Genomic DNA, 22,501 nt, shown 5'->3' with positions numbered 1-22,501 from the left:
CAAAGCTGAGACATAACTGTGTATTAAACTATGATCTTTGTAAACGTAATATTATAAATAATCCGTTGTGTTTATGTGGTCAAACAGAAGATGTGTATCATTTCTTTTCTTTTTTTCTTATAAAAAATACTCTAGAGCGAGAAACAACCTGTTTGATCAATTGTTTATGTTAGATTTAGTCAAAATTGATACTTATTTACTTTTATATGGCAACAACAACCTACCTTTACATATCAACAAAAGCATTTTTGCTTCTGTACAAAAGTTTATAGACGAATGCTTGAGATTTAAATAATATTTCTTTGTGTATATCTATATTACATTTTCTTTTGTTCTATATTCATATGCATGACAGCTATTGTTATATTTAAGGAGAGGAACTTGTAAGTTGTTAGAACTTGTTTCTGATCCTTTTGTTAAATCAATAAAATATGTTCAAAACAAAAACTGCTTGAATAGCAAAACTGTCAAAAATCTGGAATTTCTATCCTTGGCGAACATGGCTATGATGAAATCGATAAGTCTGGAAGCATCAGTATTCCAGAGAAAACAGTGAGCTATTGATCGGGAGACATCCTACATGGAACTCCTGTATGGCCAATGCATATCTAGCATATCTTCATTTGGATCAATGCTTTTCAAGTTTACTTACACATGTACTCCTATCCGTATTCTCTTTGATGTCAAAGAGTGTGCATGTAGGGCATGTGCATTCATAGAAATGAGTGCAACCGTTGTTCTTTTAGCATGATTTCATTCCATTAACGCGATTCCATAGCGTGTGCATGTTAAACTTTTTTACTAATTGTCCCTCCAAAACATTTTTCTCTTCAACCTACGACCCATTTAAACAATAGGTATTTTAAATTCAAGACGTTTTGTTTTCTCTGTAGTTGCAATGAAATAACAACTTTGGTTTATAATTTACTTCAATCAAAATATTGCTGCACAACAATGAATATGGTTTCTCTTATTTTTATATAACGAGGTCAAGGGTCAAAATACCCTAGACATCAACCATTATAGTTAGCGCTTTGCGGTGCATATTACTCTACGCTAGATTCCCTTCGTACTTTGTGTACAGATAAAATGACATCGACTCCTATTGTTTTAAATGTTATGAGGTCAAGGGCAGAAATTGTTTGGATATAGAAAGATGTTGTCGACTTAATATCTATAGAGAACATTTTTGGCAGATGCCTAGGATCAACTTCTTTGATCACTAGGTGTTACATGGTCAATATCTTGAGACCCCTTTGCTATACAGTCATAAAAATGGGTACACACGTACCCCTTAGATGACCTTTCTTTTTTTTTAAAGTCAAAAGTTCAGAGGTCAAAGGTGAAACATATCTGGACATCGACTGACATACTACATGTTGTCCCATTTATATCTTTAGAACCATTTGCTAAACATACATTATATTTCAAAGAGTTCAGAGGAACCCCTTAAAGGTTTTGAACGGCTTTTGATTCTTGGGTTAAAGATCAAACTTTTTTGGACATTCAAAATTTAATACATATTGTGTACTTAATATCTTGAGAAACATTAATTTTACAGATACATGTAACTTTCGCCCGGAAGTAATAATCTCAGTTCATGAAAAGTCTTTACTTTGTCACATGGGGTCTAGTTTTTTTTAATATTTCTAATTATGTATTGTATTCCATGGAGTTTAGCTTTAAACTTGTCAATTTTACTATTCAAATAAGTAATGGGTTGCAATACATTCAATTACAACCTTAATCATAATGGTTTTCCATACAAAACTATATCAGTTAAAGCTTTTAATTGGTATTTTATCCGCAAAAAATTTTGTGTAGCGGAGGAAGAGGGGATTAGGACAGATCTCCACTGTTGTATATGTTTCATTATGCGGGTTTTATATCACATACATTTCAAAATAACTAAGTTATATACGTTATATGTTTTAACACAACTGACTAGTTAGTTACTATTCATATTCATACTTAATGCGTCAAAACGGTACTCCAACAGAAAGCACTCGGTCCCCCATTTTACTGCCCTTTGTGTTAACCTACACATGTGTGAATGGAAACCACGTGACTATAAAAGCTTGCGCGAGTGGAGCAATTTATTATAATACCTCGCAGCTTCGAGTTGCCAGCGTAAATTGACGAGCAGTGTGATTAGACCGTCCGAAGGAAGACTACGCTGTTGTAAACATCGGTAAGATTAGATTCATTCATAACATAAAAAATATTTTTTTGTATATTCTGTACTTTTAAAAACAATCCCTTACTAAGTATACGAAATCGATTTTTAATATATTCCCACAAAACGCCGGTAAATTTCCACTCCGCGTCAAGAAGCATGTATGCAAAAAAGAAAACCCCCGAAAAGATCAACTATATTAATACTCTTGTCCAGAACGACCCACTATTGACCTAGGCGTCAATGGGGATTTCATTAAGCTGGTCAGGGTGTAGAGGATATTTGGCTATTGTGTCGGAAATAGAACACTTTCTCTCATTTTCTCTCTCTCTCTCTCTCTCTCTCTCTCTCTCTCTCTCTCTCTCTCTCTCTCTCTCTCTCTCTCTCTGTATAACTTAGAAGAACACAGAATAGATGATTCTCATCCATAACTGAATGATCGGTTTTTTTGTGCGTGTTATTACATATTTTGACAAAGGAAGAAGATCTCCTAACACGAGGAAGAATGAACTGCCAGTGTACAACTGTTGTATCGACTAGGATATCATGAAGAGTTTCCCTTTATTGTTACTATTTTACTCTGTTATTACAGTTTCTCCTTATTCCTCCATGCATTGCCATAGATAGCGTGATCATCTATCGTGTACTGTTTACACCAGTAATCAATCCTATATATATCGTTTTTAATTTTTCTTTCAACTGCATTTGCGTAATGATTTCTGCTTCAAAGTAAACAAAGATATCTACAATGTGTATGAATAGTGTAACGTTGAAGAATAACAATTGCGTGGAGAAAACTATGTTTAAAACCATTCAGTAAGTTACCTATACCCGTGGACATATAAATAATGCTCTAAGTCCTTTAAATGCCGATATAAACCATTGAATAAAAGAACACGGCGTAAAAACACACAAACATGAACACAACCAACTGCATTGGTTTACGATATTATGGCTTCTTGGCTTCCATTTGACGGCACGGAACATACCTTTTGAATTGTCCAGTACCCAACAAGTTGGTGTAGCAATTCTGCATATCGATACCAGTTTAACCATAATTTGACTGTTTTGTGGTTTGCATCGATTCAGTCGATTACATTGTTAATCTAAAACAAAACCACGTACTTGATAAATGATATCAAAAATTCAGGTTAAAATCAATAGACTGACTTTATTTCTGCAAATAATTAAATGGCCTTTTGGTGTTTATGTAAAGACGCTATAGAACTCTAATAGAAGTATCAACAATGCCATTTTGTTGCGATTTTGAAGCTTTTTATCCAAAGTTCAGCAGCAGAATAAATATTTACTAGGTAAACAGGATGTATGACATTAAAGCTTTCACACTGCTTATTGCCAGGTTATCGATGCCAAAGACAGCGACAGTAGATTTACCCTCAAATCAATATTACACATCTCGGGGAAAAATAAACCCTGATCAATAGCAGATACTGTAGAGTTGTGTACATCAAAACTAGATTTAGTCAATTTATCTTTTTTATTCACTTAGAAATGAATGATTCCAAACAAAACGGTTATTCTTCCGATGGAGATCCGTTGTCATGGAAACAACAAGAAGCGGAAGCTCTGTCATCAGACGATTCTGCTACCACGTCCAGCGAGGGGCCGAAGATGAAGCGGCGAGAAGTGTGGGCCAACAAGCTGGACTTTTTATTGGCTTGCATTGGTTTCTCAGTGGGGCTTGGTAACGTCTGGAGATTCCCTTTCCTGTGTTACAGAAATGGAGGAGGTATGTTTTACATGTACACTTCATGGGAGGGGAGTATCAGTTCTTTCTTTAATGTCATGGAATGAAATTATGGAATCTTTACCTATCAAATTTACTGATATCAATAATATAAAGCTGAGAAAAGAAATCTGAAAGAACATTTAAGAAATAGGTTTGTATATGTTTGTCTTGCTCAGCTCTATACCAGGTATACAAATCTTACCAAAAAAAATTTGAATATTCAGGACGTATTTAAACAGAAAATTTGCCTTCACGGTATTAAAGCATGCTGTGAATACCGTGTACTGATAAAAGTGAAAAGTTTGCCGATTTAAAGCGATATTAAAAGAACAAAACACAAAGGCAGTACTTAGTCGGGCCGGGAAAATATAAGGAAATCATGCTGCACGCGCTTGTGAGTGTAATTACACACAAGTGATTATTGCATGCATATGTTGTTTATATTCGCACAAGTCACAAGATATGCATCTTCGAAGATTTTAAAGATGTATGATCTAAAAAAAAATAGCATGCACTTGTGTAATAAACTCGGTTGCAAAATTAATCATGGATAATTGAAATTGTGTAACGGATGGCGATGATACATCTATGAGGTATACAAATATAAGTAGCTTAAAGTCACGGACGTATGGAAAAATACAGAATGTTTTGTAAGTCAGGGCCATTAACATTTTTATGTGTCACAACAGCTCATATGTTTTATCGTTTATATATATAAAAAAATTAATGAAAAATATGGGGCGTTCTTTGTATTTGAAAGCTGACTTGGAGGTAGATGAACGTTAAGTTATGAGTACAATGTAGACACTGACAAACGATGAAACCAGGTTACACCTCGGCGCTTGCTCTGTTGACATCCATTGTCTGCATCCAATAAATAAGAGATGTCATTAACAAGACCCTGCCCTGACCCTTGTAACATTGGGTTGTCCCACAGGCACAGGTATTAGTTACTCTGTTAAATATGCGTTAACAGGCAATGAAATCTAATTGCACTCACAGGGATGAGCATTGTAATTAAGAACGTTAGCACTGTCGGATGTCACATTTAAGGACCTTCCCCACTTTTCTTTCCAGTAAATAGTTTTTGTCACTTATGCGCCCATAATTTCAACTATTGGCCCGAGTAAAAAAAAATGTCGACCATCCAATTGCTTTTATTTGTGTTTTACCTTCACGATGAGGATTTACCATTTCAACCCTGACGCTAATAACATATAAGAAAAAAAAAAGACTTTAAGATAATCTTGGTCTGATAACCATGTACTTATGTTTCTATGCATGGTATTTAATTTTTCCTTTTGCTACCAATCGCTTCACTTTTCTTCGATCATTTGGGTGAAAATCGCAGTCACTAAATCTATGAATAAATTTAGTTTTCTGAAAGTGACAGATGTGTTATCCGGTATAGGAAAACCACTAGATATTGAGCCCACGTCTGTTGCAGGTGCACCATGCTTTAAACGTTATGACTGGGCGCATTCAGTAGTCTTTGAAAGGTCCAACGTAGTTAATTCTTGTCTCATTTCCCCAGGACCACTAATTTAAAAGCTTGAAAGATCAATGAACAGAATGCATTTAGTTTTGAAGTTTAAAAAAAGAGTTGTGGACATCCATTATTTCAAACCTGAAAGCTCATATTAACAATTCATTTTGTCGATCAATTTGAACTCGTTGAAGTTAGTCTACCTTGACTAATGCATATACACCGTGTGCGTTTCATCGTAGTATCACATGTTACTTAAGGTATCTGATCCATATTATGACCTAATTTTTCTAAGCTCATATATCGGTTACATTAACTGTTTTATGTGTAAATATTGAAGAGTTAAATTCGTTACAATGTGGTTATCCCCTGCTGTTTGATAATTAACAACTGCATGACACATGCTCAATGCACCAACAAATTCATATTTGCAATGGATAACTACTAGTAGCTGTCAATATTACCGTCAACAAATTGAGTACTTGACTCCCAACCCGTCCAGCCATCTGACATTACAGAAACTACATATAGTCGGTTTTGCTTAAATATTATAATTTTTTCTCTGTTTTTTAAGGTGCTTTCCTCATTCCGTACTTTACGGCCGTTTTGCTGGGTGGAATTCCCGTGTTCTTCCTGGAAGTATCATTGGGACAGTTTATGTCGGAGGGTGGAATAGGAACATGGAAGATTACACCCTTGTTCCAAGGCAAGTATACCAATTAACTCAAGTCTCGTACAAAAAATCTATACTCTGCAGGCTCAGTGTGTCGACTATTCTCTCCTGTTTGCTTCACATAACAGATTCTATAATTGACAGTTTGAAAAAATGCTTTCAATTGGTTCTTCGATAATCAATCTGAACAAGTTAACACCGGAGTACACTAAGTGAATTCATCAACTATATTGAGCGCATAGACATGTATGGGACTGTAGTCGATTATTGCGTGTTGTTATCCTCTGTGAGGACTGACAAGACCAGATATTGTCATAAATTCGAACTGTTTTGATGAAATGAGAAGTTGATGTGGTATATCAACTGATATCGTAACCAGTATAATCAGAGCATTCTTGGAAAAGACAATAACACCCTCTTCGTCGCTCTGACGTCAGTGTTTATACCAATCCTTCTATGTACTCTGAAGAACGGGTATTTAATAACATTGTCTCTAGGACGCTTTTAGAATTCAAGGGTATAAAAAATTCCACAGTCGGCTTCCACTTTTCCTTTATTAAAAACAAAATGTGCTTCGATACCATACATAATCTTGTGATAGAAACTTTTTTATATTTAACATCTAAAATAATCGAACCGTTTAGCTGATCGATTTTAGCTGGTCTCTTCAAAAGAACTCATTGAAACTTCGTAAAAAAAATTATCTTCTATACTACAGTAATATTTTTGGATCTTTTCCATGCGTACGTATATTACATTATCTGAGGGTGGCGACCGTGCCTCTGTTGACGATTGTTGTTATAGGGGTGAGACATCGTCAGGGATGCCACAGATAGTGTTTACCTTTCCTTTTTGCAACCATTCACTGTGAAGTCGGTGTCTGTCAATGAAACGACACTCTCTTTTAAATACCTGCATATTAGGTAACTTTGATGAACTCTAGGCCATATCTGAAAAAAATTATACGAAACCGCCTTCTATTTAAACAAAATATTATGCTGTTTGCACTTTTTGTAATCCTTGAAATTGCATCGCCGGTGCGCGACTTATACGCGATTATTTTAGGTTTCTAGATGGAGACTCGGAGGGGAGTCCAAAGTTTGACGTATTTCAAAAAAATAAATAAATAAAAAAAAAGACCGATGAATACCGATGAGAGGTAGACTCTGCATGTGCATTGCTAATGAAGCTAAATTGCTATCAACGAAACGTCAGAAAATAACAGACAAAAGTCACTGGGTTGTTAGTTCAGTTTGGTATAATATGAAGTTAAGCGTCGATTTTAGTAGAATCTGTTAATTAATCATAATAGCAACAGCTTGAAGTTCACCTTGGGAGATTGTTCGAAATGCAAAAATAGGAAGAAATTCAGAGACCATCTTTAAGGCACATTTAATTTTTAAAAAATGAATAGAAGTGTGAAATAAAAATGATATTCTACAAACAGTTCGGTCAGCGTTGAATCAATGAATAAAATTAATTAACCACATGCGTGGTTTTGTTATTTTCAGGAATCGGTTACGCTTGCACCATAATCGTATTTCTTCTGAATTGTGAGTACAACATCATTCTCACGTGGACGTTTTATTACCTGTTCTCCTCATTCAACACCGTGCTGCCATGGTCACAAGGAGACAACGAGTGGAACTCCGAGCTCTGTCGAAACTCCTCCAAGATGGCGTCCAGTCTCATGTCAAACTCCTCCAAGATGGCGTCCAGTGTCGTATCTAAACTTAACGACACGATGACCACAGTAGCATACACTGTTGCTACTGAAAACACGACCAAGTGTGATCCTGTCACGGAATTCTGGGAGTACGTATTATTTTCTCATCTCTTTACCTGCTTAAATTCAGGGTGTTGGGGTTTTGGTTTTAGGAAATATCATCAAAGGCTTTTTTGTCTAAATTGTGTTTTAAAATTCAAAACACATTCATTTGCTTCAAACAAGTTGACGGATAGTGCTGTAAAGCTTGCAAAAGATAATGTATATAAATATATGGATACAATATTAATGATTGTTTTCTTGTAGTTAAGTGTTGAGAGTCGCAATCTGTCCCCCTTTCTTTTCAGCTACTACCTTTAATAAAGGTAAGAACATCGACAAGTGGGCAGAGATCTGTGGCTCTTAACACGAAGGGTGTTTCATACTCTCACAGCACAACGCAAACTACATCATATCGCGTTGGTAGCTAGATGATGCCGATGAGACACCCTTTCTTCCCTCACTTTTTTGTGAATACTACATAGCAATTTATTTTTGTTCTAGTGAAATGGGATGTGATGATTGTTGTGTGACAATCAGCCATTTTATTTGATCATTTGACATGATCACACGCAATTATTCAATAAGTAGAGTAGAATTCTATAAAGTCAGATTTATCATATTCATTGTACTATAAATTAAATTTATTATTGTTGAATGTATCAAAAGACTTGATGGAGCAATATAATTTGTAAACGGTTATACATTTTATCATGTATGATAAAAAATGTTGATATTTTTTTCATTTGTCAGAGTAACCGCTGGTTATGAAGGTTTGCATTTTGATAATTTTATACGCTATCTGGCATGCCAGGTTTTGATTAACTTGTGTTTAAAGCTTAATCAGAAAGCAGGGATATTGGCAAATTTTCGTCTCTAGAAAAGAAGGGAATGCAGCGTATATTAAGCTGCAAGAATTTTTAAAATGTTGCTTATTGGTTTACTACAGATACCCTGTCTCGATGATATTCAAACTGGCATTAAACATAACGTTGGTCAGAACTTGAATATAAGCCCCATGTGCGAGTGTCTTACTACATGTACGTTAGTTTTGAATGATGACAGTTAATTGCAAGCAGTCTTCAATTTTTTTCTGTTGGCCAGATTAAAACCCGATAGAAAAACCTCGTCCCTGCAAGTTGGTTAATGCTTACGTTATATGTACGGCTTCAACGCCAACGATCAATAAACCTTAATCAATTTCTTATGATTACCGAGGAAAAACAGAAGACATCAATGGTATATTTTTGGCATTTTATTGCCCCCACAAGCTCTTTATAAATGTGATGTAGTCAAACGCAAATAGTTAACAGACTTGATGGTTGGCGCTGTGTGGTGTAAGCATTAACCGTTCCCCAGGCCACTAGATGCAGTACAATTTTCCTTGCGAGCGGAAAATAATCATTCTTGGCCATCATCTTCAAAAGCGTGAAATGCAGAACTATTCAGAGTTTGAAGTTTATCTTGGATTGATAAATTTGAAAGCATGTTTGCCAGGAATGATTAGATTCCAAATGGTAATGGAGATCGAACTCCGATGTCTCCGAAAAGAATCGGATATTTATAGTTTTGGAATTTTGATGAAATAATGATGTTATCTATATCTAGAAATAATAAAAATGATCAAGCCTTCTGCTACCCATTGTTAGAAATTTCATACAGTAAATTGGGAGATTCTGCAGTTTTATTTATAGTTCTCCTCATGAAAAGTGACCCTTTTTCTAAAACAAGATTGAATTACAAGTTGCTATTCAACACCGCATTTCTAACGGTCCACCTTAAAATTATGATAAATGTATTTCAGGAGGAGAAATATTAAACTATTTAGCAGATATTTAATGTGTACACTGTACATAAACTATAATAATATTGTAAACTTAATCTCAAAGGTACTAATGTTATAATCTCTCAGTTTACTCTTAAATGGAATTGCAGAAATATTTCAAACACTGTCAATATAAAACCTTCATAACCAGCAATTTTGAAAACAAAATGGTTGACGTGAAGGGGGGAAAAAGGGATGTAGTAATTCTGTTTGCGAGAGATATCTTTTTGTTTTCAGAATTTGACTCTGAATAATTTTTGTACAGCATTATCCGTCGGGGTTTGAAGCTATTGAAATATTTTAAATATCCTTCTGATTAATTGCAAGCGATGTATTCATCGCGGCTGAAAAAAAGGCGCATGTATACAAAAGTTTACTGCGCATAAGATAACACACAGAAATCACGTTCTTCAGGAGAAAAGTGCTGCAACTATCCAGCGGTGTGGACCACGCTGGGACCGTCAAGTGGGATCTGGCTCTCTGTCTGCTCTTAGCTTGGATAGTCGTCTATGGCTGCATTTGGAAGGGCATTAAATCCTCGGGAAAGGTGATCACTAGTGTCGGCATATAGAACCCTCTCGAATATGAGGGATTCATAAACGACACGGAAACTTCTTCACTCCCTTTGTGAATCAGTATCCAAGAGCTAAGCAAACCCTCTGATACAATATTCGACATCTCCCCAAGACCAAGACATCCAATGTCTTCCAGTTTTACTTGATGTTAATCTAATTGTTTTTTGAGCAGGTTCCACAATTTTTGTGTCAAGAATGTATTTTTCTATGACACCTCCTGCATCGTTGGACTGTTTCTTGTTTTCAGTTTCAATTTTTGCTTCTTAAAGCAATAAGATGCTTCCCGATACAAATTTGCATGACAATAAAGTTGGCTCCTCAATCCTTAAAGCAATAAGACAATACCTAAAACAAATCACCTGCTAAGTCCTCGCATCTTTATAATTTCTTATAACTATCATATCAATAAAAATCACTTTGATCCATCTTTTGAGGAATAATTGACATTTCAAAATAAAGAGTGTAACATTATTGAGTCATTTGTCTTCATCCAATGTCTTGGGTTTTTTAGGTCATGTATTTTACCGCCACCAGTCCGTACATTCTGATGCTGATTCTACTCATCCGTGGGGTAACACTTGACGGAGCTGCTGAGGGATTGAAATTCTATCTGCTTCCTGATTGGTCAAAATTGCAGGAAGCTCAGGTGATAATGTCTAGGAGTATTAACATTTGATTGAGCTTGGCAACATTAAAGAAAAAAGGCAACATACCGAATATAATTATAAAACTAGTAGACTAATTGTTCATGGAACAATTAGGAGGTCTTTACACCATTCATTTGCCCTCTTGTTTTGTTCAAATCATTTGCGGGACATCTGTAAATTTGAAGGGAAAAAAAAAAAAAAAAAAAAAAAATTGGTTCCGCACAGTGGTATCGATCCGAGTGCCCTTAGATTCCTAGGCGAGTGTGTTTCCACTACGCTATTTCGCTTGTTTTCTGATCGGAGGTAAAATTTGTTGAGTTGTGTAGTGAATTTGGATGAGGATAGAAAGAAGAGATGAAGCGTTCTTCTGTCCATCTAAAATTGATACCCAACGCTGAGGAACCTTTAGAATAGATAGGGGCTTAGCGATTGGTTGGGAGGGCAGTATTTGTTCACCAGTTTATTCATAAAAATCAGTGCTGCTTGTAAACAATGTGGCCGGATAGCGTTGACTAAGAAATCAACAGGTCAGGTCAAACTCTGGTCGCCGGCGGGTATTTGAAGGTGTGGGAACGTCACTTTTGCTCAGCTGATGCGAATTCTCCCTGTGATTTGAAATGCACGTGCTTATAAATCTACTAACTGTCATGCATTCGTGGATTACAAGTACGGAAAATCGGAACTGAATTAAGGCCAGTCATGTATTTCAGCCAAGTCGGGAAATAAACAAACTGAAAGAAAATGTAAATTTAATTCATCTAAAATCGGGGTCTGGGAAGGAAGAGTTATCTTTCGTTGCACTTCAACACAAGTCGTCACAGGTTGCCGATAGAAATGTAAACAAAGATTTTCAGTGAAATTTGAGCATGAATTTATTAGATACAAATATCGAAGCGTTGAAATTTCGTTTCTCGGGACGATGGTTCGATGCCGCTGAGGTGGATAACTTTCTTCAATAGGGTTCATTTCGTTTGAAATTTGGCAGGCAATTAGATTCAGGTGTGGGGAACAGTCCCATGAATTTTCGCCGAGTTCTACAGAGTTTTACTGGAGCTGGAATTTTTATTTGGAGGCGTAGTCTAAAACGCGGTCTGGAGTCAAATGGCAGGCAGTTTTTCACCTTTTTAAAAAATTCTGACAAACGGTTGTAACGCTTTTTTAGGTTTTATTTTAAAAAGGAATATTAAATTTCAAGTTCAAATATCGAGGGTCATGTTCATATAAGAATTCAATCCTTGTATAAAAGAAGGGGGGGGGGGGGCAAATTGTTCATAAAACTGAATCCGATATATATGTTGCATACACTTATTACTCATAAGTTCTAAGAGTTCAAAGGTCAAGGTCAAAGGTCAAGGTCAAGGTCAAAGGTCAATGTCAAACCTAAAAATAAGGGGGGGGGGGGGTTGGTTGTTTTAAAGAGCTTATTGCACATATAAATGAATCTGAAATGTATATGTTAAATATACTTGTAACGCATCAGTCCTTTAAGGTCAAGGTCAAGGTCAGGTCAAAGGTCAAGGTCAAACCTAAAAATAAAAGGGGGGGGTGAATTTGTGTTTGAAAGAGCTATTCGTACATATAAATGAATCTGATATGATAGATGTTGCAGATACTTATAACACACCAGTCCTAAGAGGTCAAAGGTCAAAGGTCAAGGTCAAAGGTCAAGGTCACTCATAAAAAAAAAAGGGGGGGGGTGTTTATTTCTATTGTGTTTGTGAAATCAATGAAATTGAAAGGGGAATTACTGCCAGAAAGGGACGTTGGACCCTTTTGGGATCAATAGATTGAAGAAACTTCTAAGTGTAATGAAGACATTGGTAAACGTTTCAAGTCTCTACCTGTTTTGGTTTCAGAGGAGTAGCGATAACAAGCATTTCGAACAAAAGGGGCAATAACTCACTAACTATTACAAGACGGGAGCTGAAGGGCTACATTTTGAAATGTCTTAAGACGTCCTACTACATCCTTGATCAAATTTCTCTATATCACCCTAAACAAAAGAGATACGAAAACTCATGAATACACAGGTTTTCAGATGACCTTGACCTTTGACCTTTACGTCATTTTGATCGGCCATGGAAGACGCTTCCATCCCAAGTGGTCCGAAGTCTTTGTGACAAATAGTAAAAAAATTGGAAGTGATTTTATGGAAATTGAAATACTTTCAGGGGCAATAACTGATAGAAGGGGGTCTCGGAACCTTTCGGTATGAATAGATTGAAAGAGCGTCTAAGTGACTTACAGACGTTAATAAAAGTTTCAAGTCTCTATCTCTTATGGTTTCAGAGGAGTAGCGATAACAATCACTTCGTACACAAAGGGCAAAAACTTTGTAAGTTCTGGGAGTGATCAACCAAAGGGTCATTTGGTATCATAACGTTTAATGGCCAGTCACATAAAGAAAAAAATGCTTCAATATCTCTTGAAACAAAAAAGCTGTCCCTGGAAAAAAAGAGAAGAAAAAAAAAAATAATAATAATAATAAAAAACATAAGAAAAACAAAAGGTCTTTCACCTGAAAGGTGGAAAGACCTAAATAGCAAAGACGATCAGATGTATCGATCGCCCATAAATATTCTTTATGACTAATGTATAGATCGGATTGTGCGAATACTGGTTCGTTACCATAGTAACCATTTTAATAATGCTCTCAAAAGTTAGTTTGTACATAAGTGCAATATGGAAGCCAAATTAAATCTTTATCATACGCTTACTTGCATATACTTGTATTTTGAAAGATGTCTGAAAAAGAGCTCAAGAAAAGTCTTTGATTTTAAATGGTCTGCATCATTGACAGATCGTTAACAATTGTACATAGTCATGTGTATTGTTATGACATTGATCAAAACAGGTTTGGGTAGATGCTGGAACACAGATCTTCTTTTCCTATTCAATCAGCTTGGGAACATTAACCGCTCTTGGAAGCTACAACAAATTCAGGCACAACAGCTACAGGTGTGTTTGAGTTCAGATGATCTATCTGGAATTATATGATTTAAAGTAATGTAAGACCACCCCACCCCCATTAAGAATAAAAGTAATAACTCTGAACATTGATTTCTCTTTTGTTATTTCAAAAATGCATAAAATGAAGTGTTAAGGAAAGAATAAAGAGTATACTCAATGTAATGTCACCGTGTCTTGGGTCTTTGATTTCAGGGACGCCATGATTTTTGCGGGAGTCAACAGTTTCACCAGTATTCTGGCAGGGCTCGTCATCTTTTCCGTCTTAGGCTTTATGGCGAAACAGCAGGGGGTATCCGTTGAAGATGTTGCTGAGTCGGGTCGGTATAATTCTATGTCGTATGCATATCTCCCTTGATAATGCAGATTGCATTGGTTTTTGATCAGGGTTTGTATTTCTCCTTCAATGCAGGTCCTGGCCTAGCCTTCATCGCCTACCCCACGGCCGTGGCTCAGATGCCTGTAGCTCCCCTGTGGTCGGTCCTGTTCTTTGTGATGATTATTTTGTTAGGACTTGATAGCCAGGTATTACAGTCTATCGGTGACGTAACAAAATGAAATTTACATCTAACCAAATAAGAATTAATCTAAAATTTCAGTCGATTTCTCACTACATTTTATAAGTAATTGAAAATCAGTAAATGTGATATATATTGCTTTTTTGCAGTTTGTTGGTGTTGAGGGTTTCATTACTGCATGCGTTGATATGTATCCTCACTATTTGCGTATAGGAAAGCGGCGGGAAATTTTTACTGGAATCGTCTGCTTCATCTGTTTCTTAATAGGACTATCCATGGTGACAGAGGTAAAGAAAAACCGTCAGCATTGCGATTCATTTACCAAAATATCATGAATGTTAAATAAAATTTCATTTTTACATTTTTTTTCGTAATAATTATTACTTACATATATATGTGTAAGGTAAGTTCATGAAATTTTTGGCGCTGCATTTTTTTAATCGTGACTAAAGGTTTCCTTTTTTAAGGAATATGAAATCGTAGAAAAGAAATATAGATATAATTTTAATGGGTGGTTGTGAAAAAGAATCGTAGAAAATAGATAAAATATTAATGGGTGGGGAATTTTTTTTCAAAGTAGGCTGTTCACTGAAAAAAAGTCAAATAATTGTTAAATGTTCACACTAAAAGATAACTCCGTCCACATAGGGCGGAATGTATGTATTTCAGTTATTCGACTACTACTCGGCCAGCAGAATTGTTCTCGTTGTTGCCTTCTTCGAGTGCATCGTGGTAGCTTACATCTACGGTATGTTCCCACCAAGAAATTCCTCCACCACCGTGGTCACGAACAGAATTTTTAAAATTTCCCCTTAAATTAAGAATTTTTATCATTTTACGTTTCATAAATACCAAATATTTTTTAAATAAAACGGGAAGTGTGGAGGATTTTCTAATATTGGCGGCAATTATTATTTTTAAATCCCCCATTTAAGTCCCCCTTTCGCCAGCCGCCTACCCTTTTTGGTCAGTCACCCATTTCGCCTTTTGAAAAGTTAGAATATAGCATAGTCCAACTTAACCCCTGGACTGTGAGGTCCCCCATTTCGCCAGGCCTAACGTAATGTGTTTATATTTGCATAATGGATTCTGTGTTACTTTTGATGTACTTTGGTAGAGGGTATTAGGACAATTAATGAGAGTCTCTGGTTCATTAACAGTTTGCACTCTGCATAACATCCATGTATAAACAGTGACGAATTATATATCGTACTAACACTTTATTCTTTTTGGAGCACCTTTCAGTTTCCAACCAAAACCCCCCTTTTAATTGTGTGCTTGTGTGGCTTTCACTATACCATGTAATCTACACAGTTCTGGGGATTGAGAGTCGATTTGTTGTTGGTGTAAGCTTGAGGATATCGAGGAACTGTGGCGAGAGACCACAGTCCTCACCAGACGTTGTCAAGCATCATCAGTGGTACAGGTCTTCATCTCCTCTCAGTTGTCATCATTCAAATAAAAAAAAAGATCTAAATTTAAATAAACACAGTGGTTTTGGTGTCTGGTTAACATTATTTCTGACACATTTCACGTTTCTTGTCACTTCTGATAATTGTTGGGGCTACTACATGTAGTTTTCTAATCAAGCGTCAGACATCACGGGTGAGTACGTAGGTACCAAAGTAACCACAGACTACTATTATGTTTATATGCAACATTGGTTTTTTCCCCGAAATATTCTAGGAAAAAAACCTTTGTGAAAGCTTGTTTGTAGCAAATAACAGATCCTGCTTTTGATTTTACAGATTTTTAAAAACGAAATTTACCGTTTATGAAACCACACTTTTTATTATTCGAATAACAACATTTCTTTACTGGTTCATTATTTACAGACTGAAATGAGCTTAACTCTGTACCATCCATTTTCAAGGAACTCACACTTCTCATTTTCTCTTTTAGGTATTAATCGTTACTATGACAACTTAGAAATGATGTTCGGATTCCGTATCGCACCAGTCATGAAAATCTGCTGGATGTTTGTAACGCCTCTATTCTCACTTGTAAGTTACAAGCTATTCAGATCAAATCAGGTTATGCCAAATCATCCAAGACAAATAATGCATGTTGGCTCAAATATGTCATAATTTCGTAGCCAATTTATAACAACAAGTATATTAGTATTCTGGTTAAAATTTACCGAAAACCCCTCTAAGAGAAGTACTAGTACTGTAGATCGCCAGTCTCAAACGTTTTGTGGACATAAGGAATTTTGAAAACTCTCGCAAATACGGTCGTCTTGAATAAAATTTATTTCCATTTGTTCAAACCTGCTTTTTGTACTTCTTAGTACAAGAAACAACTGTTTAAGAACTGGGTAAAAATGATATAAATATGAATTATAAACTTCCGGTTTGACACAGCGGGGCTATCTGTTGTAGACGATCTTCATTATGGGGGCCATCAGCTACTCGGAACTCACATACAAGAGGAAGACCTACGAGTACACGTACCCGTCCTGGGCTATCGGGGTTGGCTGGATGCTGGCCCTGGTCTCCGTTATCTGGATCCCAATTACCTTTTTCAAGAGAGTGATAGACGCTGAGGGTTCAATTGCTCAGGTATACTCAACGGCCAAATATCCGCAGTCTGTTTATATTTGATTATAGATCTTTGAATGAATAAACGTTAAATTTTGTATTCATTCGGAAAATCAATGGTCTATTTTCTTAAAACTGTGCAGATTTATAATTTAGGCCAGTGTACTTTTATTCTGTATATTGGGTATACTAATCGTGATACATATATACTTTGGACCTTTACAGCGACTCCTGTCCACTACACGGCCCATCCTGAAGCGCCATCAGCTCCGACAGGGCGAGGACCTGACTAAAGTGGTCCTGGACGAGAGCTGCTCTTTTGACCCTGATGACCCCATTCTGCAAGGGTTGGACCCCCGTGACGAGCCCTTGTTGGCTAACAGTGTTGAACTACAGAAGATTGAGAACTCAAAAAGGAATGAGACGAATGGTGTATAGTTGTGGTTCAACTTTTGTACAAAAAACTCAATGCAACTTTTGTTCATCATTCACATGTACAAAGTCAATTGATAATGTTCACCAGTTGTCATTTCAAAGGAGTGACGAAGGAAACTGTTAAAAACGTTTATTGGCAGCAGCATTAAGTGAGATTGTGTGTAGTGCAGATGCCTCGTAAACATGAAAAATATCTCCTATAACAACAGATTTGCTGGACTGCTTTTGAGAGCTTCCCCGGAAACTCAAGGACCTGTTTCATTTGATCTCCATACACTCTAGACGTGTTGATAGTAGCAGTAATTAATGAACTTTGTAATGAATCATGTTATTCTTTTAATTACGTTTCCCTTGTCTTATAACACTTTCCTAATTTTCTAAACTGACAACGATTTTAGATCTGTGCTCTGTTTTATATTGGACGATATTTTTAGTGGTTTCTATGAACCTGCACTATTGTAATATGTTTTAATGATATGTGTAGACTTTCTGTTCCTTCGTAACTAAACATATTTTAATACAGTATGATTTTATACCATATAAACAGTATATGTTTATGTACAATTTTTTAAGCTTGTAGGGCATTCCATGAATAACGTTTTGTTCGTTTTGAATAATCACTCCCAAAAGTTTTAATCGTTATTTTAATTTTGATATCCTATGAGGGAGAATTCTCTCCGAATAAAAATAGTTTGCGTTTTTCATTGTTCTTTTTGTTTTATATTTTATTAAGGGTTCTCTGCACCTTGGGAAAAGTTCGAATGCATTTCTAAACTTTAATGTTCCTAGAGATATGGAGTTCTAGCGCGCGTTATTCAGTTTGTTGCAGTTGTGAGACCACATCAAAAATAATGATTCAATGTCCTCTCCACGTTCGGTAATAAACTCGCTTTTTGTACCACTTTCTTTGTGATATGAAAATGTACACATTATTTATAAATATATTTTTGACTGGTCCGTCAGACAGACCGTCAGTCATATGCATGTTTTTAGCTCACCGAGACGAAGAAGGGGGAGGCTTATACTATACCCCTGGCGTCTCGGCGTCGGCGTTCGGACCTGGTTAAAGTTTTTTGGAGCAGGTCTTGTATCTACGTAATTATTTGTCCTATCTTCATCATACTTGCATAAATGGTGCATCTGGATCTCCTTTTGGAATTAAAAGATTTGGATGCTGAATCTGGACCGTGACTTTCAGACGCTGGAGGAGGTTAATGTTTTTTTGGAGCAGGTGCCCTTTGATTACTAGATCTTAGTCTTATCCTCAATTAATTGCACGGATGGTGCGTCTTATTTTATTTACTTATTCAATTGACAGTCTTGAAAGCTGAATCTGAGACGTAGGTTTCGGGTGTGCAAATCACAATGCCGTTATTTTTCTCAGAATATCGACCCGTATGAACTTGAATTTTTGCCTAAGTTGAATATAGTAATGACCAGTTTGCGCAACTCCTTTTAAATCATTGCATGCAATTTAGCGAAACTTCATGGGCACTTGGGACACAATGTGTTGATGTGCATATTTTCCAAGAAATTTCGATTGCGTTATTTTTTATGAAATTTTGGCCCTTTTGGACGTAGAATTTTGGCCATTTGCTTTATAGGTATTTAGGACACAATGTGTTATTTAATGATTTTTTTTTTTTTTAGCATTTCGGCCCTTTTTTGAATAAATAAATTTTTCAGTAATAAAAGACAAAAAAAAAGACAAAAATAGATGTGCAAGTTTATTTATTATGCCCTTTATCAAATTATTTTGTGTATTTAATGCATACTTTGCCATTCATTATGTTTATCATTGTCAAGATATAGGGGACCTTGCTGTCTTTTTCTTTCAGTGCATCTATGAAGGGGGACATCGTGAATAAACTGAACCTAAAATAAACAGGTGCGAAAGTATTCAGACTTCTTAATCCAGACATAAAGTCCAGATTTTTTACTTCTAGATTTCGAAGCCCAAAATTAGTAATTACATGCATACATAAAAGAGAATCTTAAATTATTGACCCTTACCATAGACAATATATGTTACACTAGTACTAGTAAAGTAAATGCTATCTTCAAAAATCTCTTTAAACATCCTTACAATAAGCTACTGTAAACGGCCTTTACCAATAAAAAAATCAGGCAACCTTTGTCAGCGTTTCCAATCTTAGGCCGAGGTTGTTTATCATATTGCAAAAACTACATGTTTATTTATACATGTACATCAAAATCTACATATATCCTAAACCCCTATCACGAGATTGGATTTCTTGGAGTTTTGCACAACTTTGCTCATACTTGACGATTGCAGTCTTCCTAATTCCCACCCTTTCCTCTTATATTTCACCGGTAAATTCGTGCGTGTCTGTATTTTTACCAACGTAAATATGTATTTAGCATTTACTGTCGGTCCGTCTGTCCACGCCACACGTTGTGGGCAAGATACAGACTACTATGCCATCTAGAAGAAGGAGGAAAAGTCTTTGAGGTCCACGGCCAAGGTCACCACATACCGTCAACTTATTCCTAGTAAGTTCAGACTCCACACCATATAAGAAAGAACAGACATTACTTAAAGGGACTTGGACACGATTTGACTTAAAATTTTCAAATTTTATTTTTCCATTTTCAATGTTAATCATGATAAATCTATAAGTTTATAATGCTATGTCAAAATTTGAAACTCAAATATCAAGTTATAAGCAAGATACAGAGTTTATAATTCTTTGTTTTGTAAACAAAACTCGAATATTGTCATTTTTTACATATTCGTTGTATTGGTGTAAATTTCCATCAAATGTAACTTTCTTTTGTTGATAATATTATTTAAGAAGATATTGAATAAGTTTAAATTGTTTTTTACATGTCATTTTGTCTAAGAAATGATAATTCTCTACATTACATTTTATGTAAACAACTATAAGACTCGAGCTTTGTTTACATAACTATCAACTCTTACCTCTGTATCTTGCTTGTAACTTGACTTTAACATTAAATATTTTTGTCAATCATTTAAAATGCACCAATAAACCATTTTATACATAAAAAATAAAAATAAATTTTTTGATCTCAAATCGTGTCCAAGTCCCTTTAAAATATTAAATATGATTCATAATTCGTTAATAACATGTTAGAAAACCTCTTTATTTTCCAATGCGCTGCTCTGTCTCGCCATAATACGCCCTTTAGAGGGAAAGACTGGTACGTTATGTAACGTTCTGGGAATCTTAATTGTTCCCTCATTATTTCCTCATTATGAGATATTTTTACATATCAATAACCCAGGATGCACATTCACAATAAAAGGAAGTTATGTCTTTTCGTTAAGATAGACCATTTGGTTTTTGCCTGACTAATATGATAAGAAATCCAAAACGAATTTTCGTGTTAAGGTATCCGATCCATATCAGGACCTATATTTCTAACCTTGAATATACACTATGTTTTAAATATTTTTTTCTAAAGTTTCAAAAAATATGATAAACAACTTACCTACCTACCTAGTCCTTGTTGCACCCGGAGGCACAAAGGGCAAGGACTAGGGATTTCCACTCTTCTCTGCTCTTGGCTATCCTCTCCGCTTCTCCCCAGGTAAGGTTCATGTCCTTAAGTTCTTTTTCGACAGTTCGCCTCCATGTTGTTCTTGGACGGCCTTTCTTCCTTTTTCCTTCTGGAGTCCATCTTAGTGTCACTCTTGTGATGTCATTTGTTGGCTTTCTTAATACATAACCTATCCATCTTCATCTGTATTTTCTAAGTAATGTCTTAATTAAGATTATGTATGTTTCATGTGATTTTTATATATGATGCCCCTTCATATGATTCTCATATGATTCTCACTTTTCTGAGGCAGCCATTATGAAGACTTGATAGTTTGTTTATGTCCCTTTCTGTCATCCACTGGCAGCATTCAGCATCATACAATAGGACAGATAGTACACAGATGTTGTATATCTTGATCTTAGTGCGTCTGCTGATGCTGCTTGATTTCCATAAATTCTTAAGCTTGACAAAGGCTCCTCGGGCTTTACCTAATCTTCCTACTATATCCTTGTCAGCACCTCCCTCTGATGTCTTTACCTTCCAAGGTATGTAAAAGGCATGTAAAAAGGTATGTAAAATGGGATGTGCTTTTGACATCCTTTCCATTCACTGGTTCAGTTGTATTTTGGGTGAGCTTCTTGTATTAAGAGACATTACGTAGTGATTAACTAAACAGTAATTAATTAATGAAGATTGCATTAAGATCTATTGCAACAAGCACCTTTTTAAATGAAAAAGTAAATACTAAAACTATTAGTAAATGCTTTGGTGGAAAGATAGGCCTATATGTATAATTATTAGATAGCCTATACAGAAACTATTAAAAATAAATTTTACACCCTAAAGACATTTTAATAGACTCCAAATATTTCCATCCCGTGGCAAATAATGGTTTACTTCATATTAAAGTCCACAGATGACTCGATGAATTAAGCCTTATAACATTCATTTATTCGTCTTGAGTACGACCGAATCAGGTTTTTCTTTTATGTAGACCGCATCTTTTTCATGAATATGTTTTATCGAATACCGTTGCATATCAGTGAACATAAACGCGCATAAGACGTGAAGCTTAGAAAATGGCAGTGAGATTTGTTAGAAATGTTTTACAACGTTCAATGATAAGACAATTTTCGACGTCACAGAGTGTATTTGCAATTAAAGGTTTGTGTACCGATAAACTGTGCGTGTCTTTAGAACATAAAACATTTTATTAGAATTTATATGTTTAAAAGAAATACTTTGATGGATTTTAACGTACACTATGACATTGTAAAGATAGCATTTATCTGTTTCTTTCCTTATTTACAGTAAAAGAGACGAGGGAGTCAAAAGATGTTATTATTGTAAGTTTTTAAATATATATTTCTACCTGTTCTTAAACCCACACCGTCTTTCTGACACCTTGAAACAAGGGTATCCTAATCCATGATTTCCTTAAAACTTTTTGATGTGTATAAAATGCCAACATTAGAGGTGTCAGTGTACAATGAAACAGTAAAAGAATTATATAATATGTAAACAGTGTGACTGTTGGACCGAGCGCAGATTTAACACAGTGCAGATTGGTTTTTTTAGAACAAAATTTATTTGAAACGCACAGTAGGATCCGCCTG

The 22,501-nt window shown here is 35.6% G+C and overlaps 1 protein-coding gene across 2 annotated transcripts in view; it reads left to right on the top strand.

Annotated features, from left to right (window-relative positions):
• LOC128157423 (sodium- and chloride-dependent taurine transporter-like) overlaps positions 1-22,501 on the top strand; it is a 30,336-nt gene that overhangs the window by 5,288 nt on the left and 2,547 nt on the right. Inside the window, exons 1-14 of one of the 2 annotated variants that reach the window (XM_052819968.1) lie at positions 2,037-2,191; positions 3,687-3,926; positions 5,987-6,118; positions 7,597-7,900; positions 10,090-10,222; positions 10,762-10,896; positions 13,752-13,855; positions 14,060-14,184; positions 14,277-14,389; positions 14,532-14,669; positions 15,031-15,130; positions 16,285-16,385; positions 16,764-16,943; positions 17,148-18,061. In XM_052819968.1, coding sequence (XP_052675928.1) covers positions 3,689-3,926; positions 5,987-6,118; positions 7,597-7,900; positions 10,090-10,222; positions 10,762-10,896; positions 13,752-13,855; positions 14,060-14,184; positions 14,277-14,389; positions 14,532-14,669; positions 15,031-15,130; positions 16,285-16,385; positions 16,764-16,943; positions 17,148-17,360 — 2,016 coding nt within the window. In that variant the 5' untranslated portion in view covers positions 2,037-2,191; positions 3,687-3,688 and the 3' untranslated portion in view covers positions 17,361-18,061. Of the gene's footprint in view, positions 1-2,036; positions 2,192-3,686; positions 3,927-5,986; positions 6,119-7,596; positions 7,901-10,089; positions 10,223-10,761; positions 10,897-13,751; positions 13,856-14,059; positions 14,185-14,276; positions 14,390-14,531; positions 14,670-15,030; positions 15,131-16,284; positions 16,386-16,763; positions 16,944-17,147; positions 18,062-22,501 lie in introns of those variants that run through there. The other variant, XM_052819969.1, reaches the window with a different exon arrangement.

The sequence above is a fragment of the Crassostrea angulata genome, chromosome 7 (assembly GCF_025612915.1).
Source record: "Crassostrea angulata isolate pt1a10 chromosome 7, ASM2561291v2, whole genome shotgun sequence".
Lineage (NCBI taxonomy): Eukaryota > Metazoa > Mollusca > Bivalvia > Ostreida > Ostreidae > Magallana > Magallana angulata.
The sequence above is the reverse complement of the archived record's forward strand: the minus strand, read 5'-3'. Positions and strand labels throughout refer to the sequence as shown.